Source organism: Ixodes scapularis, unplaced genomic scaffold (genome assembly GCF_016920785.2).
Source record: "Ixodes scapularis isolate PalLabHiFi unplaced genomic scaffold, ASM1692078v2 PGA_scaffold7__128_contigs__length_106722199, whole genome shotgun sequence".
Lineage (NCBI taxonomy): Eukaryota > Metazoa > Arthropoda > Arachnida > Ixodida > Ixodidae > Ixodes > Ixodes scapularis.
This window is the reverse complement of record NW_024609882.1, coordinates 97,386,594-97,400,957: the sequence shown is the minus strand read 5'-3', so window position 1 is coordinate 97,400,957 and position 14,364 is coordinate 97,386,594. Positions and strand designations below refer to the sequence as shown.

The 14,364-nt window shown below is 47.3% G+C and overlaps 1 protein-coding gene across 2 annotated transcripts in view; it reads right to left on the bottom strand.

The window, feature by feature from the left end:
- The window catches only part of LOC8025662 (DNA-directed RNA polymerase I subunit RPA43), a 46,175-nt gene that overhangs the window by 6,921 nt on the left and 24,890 nt on the right, over nucleotides 1-14,364 (bottom strand). For both annotated transcript variants that reach the window (XM_029989706.4, XM_029989707.4), the window contains 2 exons: nucleotides 12,476-12,682; nucleotides 1,214-1,422 (listed from right to left, as the gene is read on the bottom strand). In XM_029989706.4, the coding sequence (XP_029845566.2) occupies nucleotides 1,214-1,422; nucleotides 12,476-12,682 (416 nt within the window). The remainder of the gene's footprint in view (nucleotides 1-1,213; nucleotides 1,423-12,475; nucleotides 12,683-14,364) is intronic.

Genomic DNA, 14,364 nt, shown 5'->3' with positions numbered 1-14,364 from the left:
AATTGCAGTCCGGCGCTCGCAGCACCAAAACTACACTCCGGTGTCGTCTGATATATCCTGTTACGAGACAAGAAAGGCGAGCGCTAAGCCTCGACTCTCTCCGCCTCACCAGAGCGAATGTTGGAGAGGAGGCGAGACGAGGAGGGATTCTCCTCTGGCATCTGCTCCGCCAAGTGGAATGGAAGGAGGGCTTTGCAGGAGGAGCTTGTCCCGCTTTTCAGTGAGTAAGTGGAGGCAACATCCCTTCATTCAATTGAAGCTTAAAACAAACGCACGACCCAACATAAATCTACCGCAAACTTTCTGGAAACATATTCTAGAGCCCCGACCTACGATAATGCAATAATCAGAACCCAACTTTTTTTCTTTACTTGTTTCACCGATTCACCCCCACCCCCCCCCCCCCCCCCTTAGGGCGCAAAACCTCTGCCTCTTTAAGTTCAGCGCCTCTAGATAATTACATAATGACTCCTCTACAAAACATTACAGAGCTATACAATCAAACAAGTTGCTCAAACGCAGAAGTCAGTATTTGCCAGAGACATTGTCGAAAAATTCTAGAGTGCCAATGCAAGTGTGTTAGCCATCTGAGCATTCAAATGTATTGGCAACGGGCAACAGTATAAAGGAGGTCGTTGCCGACAGCGAATCGCATAATTCGTGCCTACGGGTATGAGATTGACTCGGAAATGCACCTCACGAAAGGAGTTTTCGAGCCACGAGGGACAAGGAGAGCCGCTAGCTTGTCGCGGCAGAGTCGGAGAAGCCTTTACAATTAGAGCGGGAGCTTCGAGAAAGCCCGGCAATCCAGGTGTAAATCTGGAGAGTCCTGCCACAGTTAACAACTGCCGTCTCAGAAGCGGATGACAAAGAAGCGCAGGGTGGCCCAGCAAGTGCCGGAGAGGAGTTGTCTCGGCCTCGGCGTGCGTCGCAGTTTGCAGAAAAATGCAACAGGCGGCTTTGACACTACCGCGTGCCACGCAGAGCGGCGTTTCGGCTCAGATTGGATGCAATGGTGCGTTTTGCAGAAGGCAGGCGCCTGCGAACGAGACGACTCTTATCGTCCGCGCTCTGCTCGTGCAGATCAGCAGCGGAGTTGCTGCACACGTACGAAGACAACAGTTCTCACGATGCGGGCAGCGGCAGTAGCGTAACGAAGCTGGCCAGTGAAAATGGTCTATTCGCTGAATGCCTCTGCCGAAAGGGAGCTTACCTTTGATCTTCTCCTTCTTCTTTTTCTTCTTCTTTTTTTCACGCTGCGGGGCCACGCTGCCGTCGGACATGGAGACTGTGTCGGCCGCCGACAGACCGTCGCTCCCCAGAAGTCCCAGGGTACCCCTGTCTCCCGTCGAGGAGGTCCCGTCCTCGCCGGGCCGCTTCCTCTTGGCTCGGCCGGCCCCCTTCCGACCAGACGGCGTCTTCCTGGGAGCAACGAGGAAGAACCAGAGGTCGGAGCTGAAGTGCCACGTCACACCCACGCTCCGCAGAGGCCGCACTCCCAAATTTACTTTGTCTTGATCCAGAGTTTGGCATGTAAGGTATGCATAGAGGATGCTTCTTTTTAGGCTTAACAAATTTGTTTTAGAATTTAAAAAAAAGTCAGCTTCAACTACGAAACTGAATTTGTACACAAAGAAAGAAAGGACAGGAGTACAGCAGCTGTCTGTCCTCTACTTACTTTCTTCGTGTTTAGTTTTATAGTTTTACAAATATGTACCAACAAGCTCAACTCTTAAACACAATCAGTTTTAGAAAAGCCGCAAAAGCTGCACTTACGCGGTGCGTGCAGGTGAGTGAGGTACATGGCTGGGGTGATATAATATAGGGGGTCAGGATTCTCCCCAGCAATTTCTGAGGGGTGGACATTACAAAGGGGGGAGGGAAGGGGTGAAAGAAGGCCCCCCCCCTTCCCCCCAAAACACTACCGGCGGCCGCGCCACTGAAATAAAAAAAAAAAAAAGAAACACGTTGAGCGCCTGCAATAAAGTAGGAAGTCGGGCTAGTTGGTTTTGGTTATACATAATGACAAATACCCAGCGCAAAAGGACAAAAAGGGACGAGACACACCGGATAGAACAGAGCACTCTGTTCTATCCAGTGTGTCTCTTCGCTTTTCGTCCTTTTGCAGTGTATTTGTCATTATGTATAACGAACGCCTGCGCTCTTTTGTTTGAAGCAGCATAGCAGTGGCGGCAGTTAGCGATGCGACAGCGAATGATAACGTGGCGATGCGCGGACCTGCTGAGTATGACGGCGACGGTCTGCAGCAATTTGCACAGGCAAAATCGCATCGTCATCCCGCGACATAAAAAAAAAAAAAGTCAAGCGGTGGGCGGCTACTCGGAGTGGTGCATAAAAAGTTAATTTAGTTATTTATTCGACTTGGTTCGACGATTAGCCCCCTACAGGGTTCTCCCCACGGTGGGTGGCAAAAGTCGAATAAATACCGTATTTATTCTCACAGTGAACGCACTCGCGTAATGAACGCACCCCCCCAGTCGGCTCACAAAATTTCAACTTTTTTTTTTCACTCGCGTAATAAACGCACCCCCTACTCGGACTTCAAAATTTTGACCCCCTCCCCCCACGCGCGCGAAATGAATGCACTTTTCTATCCTAGTGCAGCGAGGTCGCGAATGCATGGGCAACGTGGGCGAACAAAATACCTTGCAAAGGCGTTAAAAAAATTCGCTAAGATCTAACGGAAGCAAGAAAAAAAAATATGAAGAGGAGCTTTTTTTTTTTTTTTTTTGCACAGCGCATTTTGGATCAGTGGCGGATCCAAGGGGGGGGCGGTGGGGGCGATCGCCCCCCCCCCCCCCCCCCCAAACGTCTCGCCAGGCAACCCCCCCCCCCCCCCCCCGGGGTTCCTTGTCAGCTCGAAGAAAAAACGTAAGCAATCGATGCAGGATGCAGCTTGTACAACCAGGTGACCATTTACTTTTCTTCTCAACTGAGAGAGGAAGCAAATGCTCCGGGTAGTGTAGTCTGGGTCTGAGCTACTCCTGAAGATGCTCCGGACTTCCCCACGACCTTGGCTTAAACATGAGCCCGCTTTCGTCCTCGCCTCCCTCCCTCACTGAGGATCAGCGCCGCAGTGCGGAATACAGAAAGAAGCCGACGAGCGCCAGAAGGGGGACATATTTCCTCTAATGGGCTTCATACTATTTGCGGTACGACTTCTTGTGGCGGGAAGCTAATAAAAGAAAGATAAACGGTAGGAGCACTCTAAAGGCTGGAGGCTGCTTACACGGGGTCCTCAAGCCGACGCCGTAGGCATTTATTTGTATACAATGCCGTTTCAACTTAGGGTGGCGGGACATATTTTAGGAAAGGCGCCCGCTACCCCTTGTCTCCCCTTGGCGCCATCTTTACTTTTCGAGTTAAACGCGGCTTCTGTGGATTGATGGCAGAGCCTTCGCGCGGCTTTGGAGGAGCGAATATGTGTGTATCGAACGGAACAGAGGCGGGGCTTGCTGGTTTCCACGTGCGGCTTTGGATTCCCTACCTAGGGACTTGGGGAAAACGAGCCCTTTCAAAGATGCTACTATACATAAATTAAATAGACAGTGCCTGTGCCCGTTCGAGTGAACACCGACTCCCAAACATCCATGCTGCAGTCGTGATCGGCCTTTAGTCCAGTTGAGATTCGCCGACCGGACAACCGTTCTGCCGCATCATATCTCTGCACCTGTCCTCTCGACCCTGACGAATGAGCTAACTACCCAGAAACAAGTGTTCCTTTCATACAAAAAATATCCAGACGAAGTGCAATTGAATATAATTTGGAAGGATCCATTGCTAGTTTAAGGTCTTGTCCAAGTTTAAAAGTTATAGTTGCCGAACTGCAACATGCTTTCAAAAATATTCAACAATTATTCGCTTTCGTTCTCTCGAGTTGCATCCAGAACACGTGAAAACACGAGTTTGGGTTGGCAATGCCGCATGTGCTGCGCTCTGGACATTCCAAATATACGGCGAACAACCGACGAACTTGCCTGGCAGCGTTCGTTTCGCTCGCTGCGTCAACAGTGTTTTGACGCCGCGAGCAGCGTCGAAGCCGCCGGTTCATTTTTGTCGCTTGTTTGCAACGTACTTGCTCCATTGATTTAAGCCGACCTTCCCGTTGCCGCAGCAGTTGAGCACTAGCTCCAACCAGAATGTCTGCCAAGGCAATGTCTTTAAGCTGCCCTAAATCGACTGCTCACGTAGTGTCGGTCTGAAACCCAAGTTTCAGAAAGGATAGTGCCACCACAATTTTCTACACTTACCTCTAGCGTGGTCACCCGAAAGGTTTTAATTCAAAGAGTTCATCCACGACAGGTAAACCGATACAAAAGCTCTCAAGATCAATATTATGTTATCAGAGTTTAGTTAAAAAGATAACTCAACAAAAAATATAAATACTCCCCCCCCCCCCCCCCCCCCGCCGTTTTACACCGAGGAACCGCCCCCCCTAAAATGGAGGTCTGGATCCGCCCCTGCTTTGGATTTTGGATTTGCTCGCCGCCCGGCGCAAGGAGGTACGAAAGAGAAGCGGAGAAGGGAGATCGCTCTAAGCGAACGAAACAGCTTGCGAAAGGCGGCAAAAAAAAAAAAAAAAAACACACACACACACAAATTAAGAAAAAACAAAAACAAAAAAAAAGCTTTTTTTTTTTTTTTTTTTTTTCCACAGCGCAGTTTGGTTTTGGGGGTCGTGCGCCGCGCGCAAGGAGGTAAGAAAGAGGAGCGGAGAAGCCCTCTAAGCAAACGAAACAGCTTGCGAAAAACTGCAAAAAGAAAAAAAAAAACAACACGGAATTGAAAACAAAAGAAAAAGGATGAGCTTGCTTTCTTTTGCACAGCGCAGTTCGGTTATGGGTGTCGCGCGCAAGGAGATAAGAAAGATAAGCGGAGAGCCCTCGCCTAAGCAACGCCTAAGCAAACAAAACAGCTTGCGAAAGACGGCAAAAAAAACACAAAAAAACAAGGAACTAAGAAAAACAAAACAAAAAGGAGTTTTTTTTTTTTTTTTGTACAGCTTAGTTTGGTTACGGGGTTGGGCGCCGCGCGCAAAGAGATAAGAAGTTACTTCGATCTTTCAAGATAAAAGGTCCGTTCATTATGCGAGTAAATACGGGCGCAAAAATTTTACTTCGCGTAATGAACGCCCCCCCTAACTTTGCATCGATTTTTCGGAAAAAAAGTGCGTTCATTCTGCGAGTAAATACTGTAACTAAATTAACCTTTTTAATGAGTGAAACTAAACCTATGGTTTCAATTGTAGACCTGCCAAGAGTCGTCGAAAAAAAAACTAGATAAGTCACGCGGAGGGCATGACGTCAGCCACGTAGCTTTCCCAAGCCATTCTCCCGTGTCACCCGTCTCTTTCTCGTTCCCGTCGCCATTTACCCTTTCTTTTCTTTTTCTTTATTCTTTCTTTTCCCGATTGACCGGGAGGTGGGCAGAGACTAAAGGTGTGATGCCTGATGAGGTTTCTGTCCCCTTTACACTTTACAGCAGTGTAGCTTGACATAGCTTTTTGCGCAGAAACAATAGAGAGAAGATGAACCAAACGTGACCACTGAATGGCCCATGGTTGCGTCTACGAACTGTGTGGCAACAGGTTCTACCGTGGTTCTGTTCATGAAAGCAGCAGCTCAATGCACCTGCTGCCTCTTATTTGGTTGTCTACCAATAAATTGAAGCCATTATGTTTCTTTTACGCTTCGTTACCATCGTGCAAGTGGATACCGGAATTCTAACGACGCGTGTAATTTCATTCAGCTCGAGAAATAAGTTTTGCGTGGAAAGAAATTTAGATATTTACAAACTTTGATGGCAATTATTTTGCGCACCCCCGTACGAAATATTTTCTGGAGCGTTCATGCAAGTTGACAATACGGTTGGGTTGTTCTTGGGGCATCGCAACCGACATTGGACTGTGCTGTGGAGTTTCACTCAAGTATTTCATTAATACGTATCGTGACCAACATTGGATCGACTTAATTTGACTCAGCGGGGACACATCTGGCACGATTGTCAAAGTCGTTAGATTTGAAGCAAACAAAACTGCACTTTGATGAAGTCCACTCACTGTTGCAACAAAGGGACGAAATCCATCGTTTGAGCAGCTTGGTGGCTCCCGGAAATCTAAGGAAACTGCTTATAGTTTCGTATTACCACGAAGTTCAGGTCGTAATCCAACAGGGGCATGCCAGTGAACGAAACACGCTGCGGAAGTGGCCTTTACGCCGCTCTCGTTAAACATAGCGGGCGGAGCAAGCGCAGTACTCCTGCGCGAGCGGCTGACGCATCGAGCACCGCATCCGCTCCTCGTGCTCCTCGTTTGGTAAAACGTTCCGGATGCACGACGGACCGCAACGAGCTGATTGCGGTCCGTCGTCTGCTCCTGGGGTCCTCGGTGCCTCGCCTGGCCTAGGCCGCCTCGACTTGGCTTCGCTCAAGCAAACCCTACCGGATGGAAGCGAGCCCAATGCTACGGCCACGCCCCATAGAACCAACCACCTAACTTGCGGGTAACGTGCACCCCACGTGGTGCAAGGATCGCTTAAACTCTGTATGGCTGGATATAAAAAAAGTTGCGCGATGCCCTCCCCTTGAAATAAGTAAATTTGAGAAAGATAAGGGGTGGGTGGGAAGAGCTGAGGTGCGCTAAAGTCACCACTTGTGCACTGGGTAGGGCTGCCACCTTTCCTCAAAGAAACGACCAGCCATACAAAGGGTGGAGGGGGGCGGTTATTTCCCGAGATTGAACTGGGAAAAAAAGGCTCGGTGTTGACAGTCCTAATTGATAGGCTGATTATATTTATTTTGATGCAAACTACCCAAAGTGAAATAAGTTAGAACGGATCTATCAGTACTTCATAGCACACGTAAGCCAACGAATATACAATGCTGAACTCAATAACATACATAGATGCTTACCATTTAGTCAAAAATAAAGTGAAAAAAACAAATCTCGCATTTCTACTGATCCTATCCAGAAGGTGGAAAATTGATTATTGCAGCTCACATAAAAATGATTGCGAACTCAATAATGTTTCGAGTAATGACTCCAAGACACTGATCATGATGTTCCGCGTGCAGATTTCGAGCGTACATCTATTATTTCCAAAAAATCGCCGGTTCTGGAGGTTTTGGTAGTGAACGTGGGTATAGACAATGAGCAACACCACGAGCTTGAAAGCTCATGGTCACTCGTGCAGTGGTGGTCCAGCCATTTTAGGTTTTGGAGCAATTTTTGGAGCAAGAAAAACCAAATTTTGGAGCAATTCGTATCACATAAACTCCTCTTTTGGAGCAGGGAAAAGCTCGTTTTGGAGCACCTTGGTATCAGGAAGACTAAACATTTTGGAGCAGCATGAACATAGAGCAGTTCTGTGCCATGTCTTTATTATTATATATATATATTACGGCTGCCAAAAGTCCGAAACTATAGCGATTTATTAAACATGTTTGTAAGCTCTATTCTGAGTTCGCACGCAGTGCGACAGTATGACAACCAAGGGGTGACCAATCGTTTACGGCATTTGACATGAAAAGGAACACGCAACAATTCGCAACAAGGAAATTAAGCAACGACCACGCGATCGAAAAGAGTACCCGTTCGGTATTGATGCCGCTGGTCTGCGGGTGAACGAGCGTCCGAGCAAATTTCTACTATGGGGTCTGTAACTTAAAACGCGCATGCAGAAAAAAAGACTACTCACGTTGGCTCCTCTTTAAGAGGACTTAGTAGTGGTGATGCAGAAATAAACAGCCACAACGCCGCATATCAAAACGGTCGCAACAAAACAATAATGCGCAATAATGCCACTGGGCTGGAAACCTGAATTGGATTGTGACGGCTATGGTAACGGCCCTACCCTTTATATCGGGCGGCAGTTTGCACCTGCTTGCACCACCTAGAGCACTATATAGCTCTATAGTGCTCTGGCACCACCTAGCTGACCTAGCCTAGAAAATAAAACTCCCCCGGGTTGCCAGCCGAAAACGCCATTCTTCCAAAAAAGGATTCGTTCACGGACCGACTAGCCCTTTTTGGCGCAGTTTGGCGCGGTTTGGCGCAGTTTGTGTCTTTAGGCGCAGCAAGGCGCAGGTAAAGGAGAATTTATCAAAATAGCGCAATTGGCGCAGCTGGACCACCCCTGCTCGTGATTTGTGTAACGCGAGCATGTTTTTTTACACCTCTCGAATCATGGATTACAAAAGGATTGTGTACTTGGATTCAAAGTGATGTCTTGCTCGCCATTCTCTCTCGCACCACAGAACCCAGCGATCCTAAATTCAATCCCCACCCATACCCGTTTCAATCTGGATAAGCATCGTACTGGCGTGCGGCCCTGTCTCACTACTGCGTGGTGCACGTTAACTTTTTCCTGACCACAGGAAAAGCAGCAAGTTTTGAAAGATCCAAATACACAAAATGTGTTCCACACTCACGACTATTACTTCTCAAAGTTAGTGCACTCTAACTGACGTTGTCTATTTTTGATTCCTCGGAGAGTAAGTAACATGTGTACTTTTCACCAAAGGAATGCTTATGTAGTCTAAGCTCATAACAACAGACCTGGTTACAACAGACCTTTGGATACAACATACCGATTTGCAAAGTTCGGTTGGTTTTCCTCTACAAACCATTGACTCAACTTCATATCTGCATACAACATACTCCTTTTACAAAAGACCAAAATCTTGGTCAAAATCCAGGTCAGTTATAACGAGCTTAGACTGTATTAATAAAACACAGAGACTACAGCTCACATCCCCAGCAGAATGCTTTCTCTGTGCTCTACCTTGGTTTTGTCAAAGCCATGATTGCGCTTCCGTCAAATTTAGCATTTCTGTCCGCCTTGTTGGGAACATAAAACGTGCATGCCGGCTCAGGACAGCATTGTAAGTTATAGTGGTACAGTCGAGCCCCGTTATATCACACCCCGGTATTTCAAATTATTGTTTATATCAAACAGTCCAAACATCCCCTTGAAAATCACATGTAATAGTATAGGAGCACTGTTTTTCTGTATCAAACTCTCATGGCGGGGAACCTCGATGTAGCGAACGAAGCACCACCCCCTGTCACTTCACCCGCGGTCGGATTGCGCCCACGACAAGCACATAGCTCGCGTTGCGGGGCTGGCAGACGGCCAAGCCAGCTAATGCGCACGGAAATAAACAGCAAAAGAGCAGCTGCAAAAAAAAAAAAAAAAGACAACCATAAAAAGAAGAAAAAAAGAAAGAAAAATGGAGGATGGCAAAAGGGGAAGGGCATGCATGCGCGTAGGGAGGGCAGGGAGTGCCCGCTGTTGGAACGGTAGCGTGTGGTCTTTACCCGAACACCGCTGTCGCTGCGCAACTCCTTAGCCCCACGATAAAATAATAATAAAAAAAAGTCTGTCAAGTTGAGTGTGCCTGCAACAGTGTTGTATACGTTCCTCGTAAAAAGGAATGGAAGCTTTTTCCTCGTTCCTTCGGATCTTTGTAACGCGTTCCCGTTATAAGTTTCATATGTGAAAAAGGAACTTGTTCCCATTACAGTGAAAAAAATGGAATGTATGGTTACATATATATGTTACATTTGTATTTTGCCGATTACCAAATTTGGTTGAATGCATCAGGAAAATTTTTTACCCATTCCCTTAAATGGCAACATACAAATTTGAAGGCCGTGATAGAAGCGCACCAGGGGCTCTAAACTCGTCAAACACGGAGTTCGGGCAGAAGTTCACGGAGTGCACTGATTGAACTATCACGACGATGACTTCGCGCTTCGTCGCTGGCGTCCAATCGCTGCGCTTCGCGAACTTTCAGTTCCGACTTTGTGTGCGACGAGTTTAAGGCGCCAGGAGAAGAAAACAAGCAGAAGCAGAGTTTCATTTGTCGATATATTCACTTTTAAAAATCTCTGCTTTTAACCATAGCCATGTTTGTGGTGGGCGATTCGGAGGAGCCAAATGTCCAGTTAGCCCACATTGCACGAGCATTTCACAACAACTTCACACGTGTCAATCTAACAAAGTCCCTTGTTCTAACTAAACAACAGTTGCTTCTCGATGTTGCTGTCCGCGAGACGAGCAAGTGAAGAAAAGGGTAGGGCTTTTGGAAGGTCAGTCTTGAAAACTTCAGGTCCTTCTTCGTGAAGTTTGGATTCGTTGCTCAGTTTAAAGGTGGGGGACAAGAGAAGAAGAAATAAAGATTAGTGTTTGTGTTTATTTTGAGTGACCAATGTTCGAGATACAAGGGTGTGTTCGATGTATGATAACCTGTCCTTTTGTTGTAACGGGAGTTGTCTTCGTGGAAGTTCAGTGATGGCTCTAGTCGGCCTTAGATTTCTGGGTGTATGAAGATTCGTAGAAGTAAAGAAAGTTGCTGAGTTTGAGACGTCCCTCTTTCTGTGTCGTTTCCTTTGACTAAACGTTTTTCCTTTTGTACTGCAGCCTTGGGCGCTGAAAAAACGATAGATGTCCACTAGCTCTCCTCCACGCGACCACTACCAAGCGAGGACCACACAAAATAAACCCTAATATAAGTAACTAAAAAGGTAACCGAGATCCTGCTCTTTGTAAAAATATTGTTTCTATACTTTTAGAATTTCCCTATTAGAAATAAATTAAAAATTGTCCCAGTAGCCGAAAAAAGGAACGCCATTCTTTTTCCCGTTCCAGTAAAAATGGAACGAGTTCCCGTTCCAGTTCCACCGATGCCAAATGGAACGGCGGCGTTCCTTCGTTCCTCCTAAAAGGAACGCGTTCCAGGAACGCCGTTCCGTACAACACTGGTGGGTAAAAACGGTTGAGCAATCGCATTTTGATTGCCTTATCTTTGTTTACCTTTTTCTTTTGCAGTTCTTGCTTTGCCCAATTTTTTTTTTTTTTTCTTACCTTTTTTTTTTTTTGCTGTCTGACTTTAGTGAGGTTTCTTTATTGTAGCTTGCTTAACTTTATTTTATGAATCGAGATTTTTTTTTTTTATGCGGCTAGCATTCTTTCATTTTTTAAAATTATTTATGTGATTTGTTGCCGGCGCTGTGTGCAGGGCATAGCCAAGCATAAACGATCGCAAACACCGTCGCATAAACATGGCAGTGTCTGTGATCTTCACCAACTAAGCTCCAGTGTATTTAGTGGCTCTTAGAGGCTCTATTTTGTAAGGTCCTGTTTGTCGCGGCCTTCGGTATTAGCAGAGACGCGCGGAAATTTCAACTAGAACTTTAGTTGACACATTTTTGTGTATCAAATTATTAATATATCGAACTATTTTACAATCCCCTTTGAATTGCCTATATCCGGGTTCAACTGTACTTACCAACAACCACCTGTTAAGTGACATCTATAACATAATTTACAGTGTCTCCAGAGCTCTTGAGGTCTAAAAAATATGCCCCAATACAGTTGAATTACGTAAATAATGCCATCTTTGTTACGAAGACTGATGCATGCAGTTAACCATGTTAGACAAGTGCAACCACCGTCCCAAGGACTGTTGTTGGCAGCACACCACCTTGTGATCCAGCTAAAATCTATGCTGAAACCGAAACTACAGTTTTTCGGCTATCCACGAGGTTGTAGAACATGATTCTCCTCACTAATTTTAGTCTTTTGATGGCGCTTGGAAACCATCGATCACGGTTGATCGATGGACCACGGGTGCGGTCAGGAAAGAGTTAAGACCACAAGCTAGTGGTTGTATTGCACTGACTAAATTGCTGATTTATAGCTGAGAGACAAGTTGCCTGTAGGCAGAGTAACTTCAGGCTGTATAAACATACACAAGATGTTTTTGCCATTCTCCGATCTCCTTCGGTAAATCTTAAAACTCTCGAGTCTCTACATGCTACACTGAATCGTAAACATGCCAGACTTTTTTGAACATGATGAACCAATGTATACCCGATAACATTGATGGTTTAAAGCACATGTTTAAACAACCCACCCCCTTCCCCCCCCTCAAAAGAAAGAAAAAAGTGTCTCCATAACTTAAAAAAAGAAATGAAAAAAAAAAAAAAAAGGCAGGTGACAGTTGGTTTTAGATACAGACCAGCAACTGGCCTTTTATCCAAAAAAAAACAACACGGTTGTGCTGGTCAAAAACCAGGCAGGTGACAACTCTACCAACAGGCGCAATGGTGGTGCGAAAATGCGAATGAATGATAAGAGACAAAAAAACTGCGCAGGCGCGTTACCACTAGCCTTGTATCGTTCGAGACGGAAGACGCATCACCAACGGCCTTCGGTGACTTTCGGCCCCCAAAAGCCAGGGATAAAATTGACGAGAGCGAAATGTAATTAAGCGATAACGCAGAGTTTTTCCTAAACCCAACACGAGGGACGTTTCCCGTTCGATGGCGAACGTCCTGATAATATGAATAGTACTTCGACAAAGCCAATTTCAAAATACGAAGCCATCGTTTTATGTCGAAGTTTGCCGAAAGCGCGTCGACCGGTGGAGGAAGGGCTCCGCCCGGACTCACGGTTCCTCGGCTGCGAGGGGCAGGGGCCGCCCCGTGGTGAAGTCCTCCTCGGGGTCCAGGTAGGAGGGCCCCTGGGGGTCCTCCTCGGCCTCCGAGGCCCCTCCCTCGTCCCACTCGCTGTCGCCCCCGTAGTTGCTCTCGTACTCCTCCAGCTCCTCCTCATGGGACGCCCGCACCACGGGCACCGTCTCCAGCATCACCTGCAGACTGTGACGCACGGGGTGAGGCTGAGCCTAGCTCGAACTACGGAACGCATCTCCGACCGGCGCGTCTGTCGCACCCTAAAAGGTGGTCCCTCCGCTTCCACCCGATAAATCGCACCACCGTCACACCATCACCGTCTGCAATCCCTGCGGAATCGCAGCGGCGGTGGTAAGAGACACGGCAGGTGCCTGTTTTGCCACAGGTCGGGACTTCTGTCGGGACTTCTAGCACCGATTGCCGGGATCGTCCTGCAAGAGGACGCACTGGCTTCTGCGACGTCGTTTGTGGACATCTGGGGACCACTTTGGATGTACCGGCAGGAAAGAATGCCAAACGCGCAAGTTGGAAGACGCATTCCGAGCACCGTACTTGGATCGCCCGACCTGGCTTTCTCAGTTTAAACTTTGCCAATCGCACAAGCCTCGTCTAATTTGACCCTACCGGCCCCGACCTAGTTGGATTCTGAGGATCATAATGTGAGGCATGAGTTTGTGTAATTCAGTTCGGGTTGAAAACGAACGCCGATGGAGACCGAAACCAAGCAACGTGGGCACGGTCCGGTCTGCCGCCGACTTCGTTCCTCATTAAGCAGCCGCGACGCGGCCGTCGCCGGTCGTCGGCTCGTATGCGGCGAGGTTCCCAATTCGTACCTTGTCCTTCTCGAGATTACGAAAGATTGCTGCGCGAGAAGCTCTTCTCGGGGGCCGGTCTCACGTTGTGCACCGAACGCCACCTTGCGAGTTCCGTCTTGGACTGCCCTTGCTCCTCGTTCTGGAAGCACGAACGAGGAAGGAATGGCTCCATCTTCCGGAATAATAAAAGTCCGGCAACTGGCCCGTGCATTTTCACAGTCTCTCCTCTTGCTCAAATGCGTGCTCCTCAAATAGTAGGGACTCCGTCTACGTGACGTTTGTGCATACTAGCATCAAGGTTACTTCTTCCATTAAACTGCCACGTCAAAACTTTTAGTTGGGGATGCCACGGCGGTGACTCTAGTAAAATGGGCTTTTATTTAAATCTATAAACGAATAGAGAGTACCACATCAATTTATTTTGCCGCAACATATACAATTGCGACGAGGGATGGCGAGAAGAGAAAAAACTTGTAGAGTTTTAATGCCCCTAAACCCCAGTTACGTTTGGCATGGATGCACTGCACGACTGCAGTGCAACCCACTTATAACGATAATGAAAAAATCCGAAATTTCAATAGTTATAATCGATTATTGCTGTATCTGGACTAGAAACTGATCTTTATAAGCGATACATTGTTATATGTGGCAACGTTATAAGTGGATTGCACTGTACCAGACCCGTGCATTGCCAGGCTCTTTCCCAAGGTCATGCGACACTTGTGGGTCGTTTGAATGGCTTTGACAGCTTGCAGGGTCTACCGTTGTTTATCCTATAATGAAACGTAGCACAGAATGTTCGGGAAAGTAGCGTGCAGTGCGGGACGCCGACTTACAACGAGGGAGAAGTAGCTCGGGCCGCAGGAGTGCCCGGAAGGAATGTGACGGTCTCGGCTGGGAGGACAGTGAGAATAGCCACAGTAAAACCTTCGCTCTCAATACTGGTTTCGCGTATTCTTCTCGCGCTAGCGACGGGCCTGAATTCCATAGCGTGTCAAAGGAACCTAGTTTGCCGGACGAAGTCGGCCTCATGCAAGCTTTCGATCCTGCCGT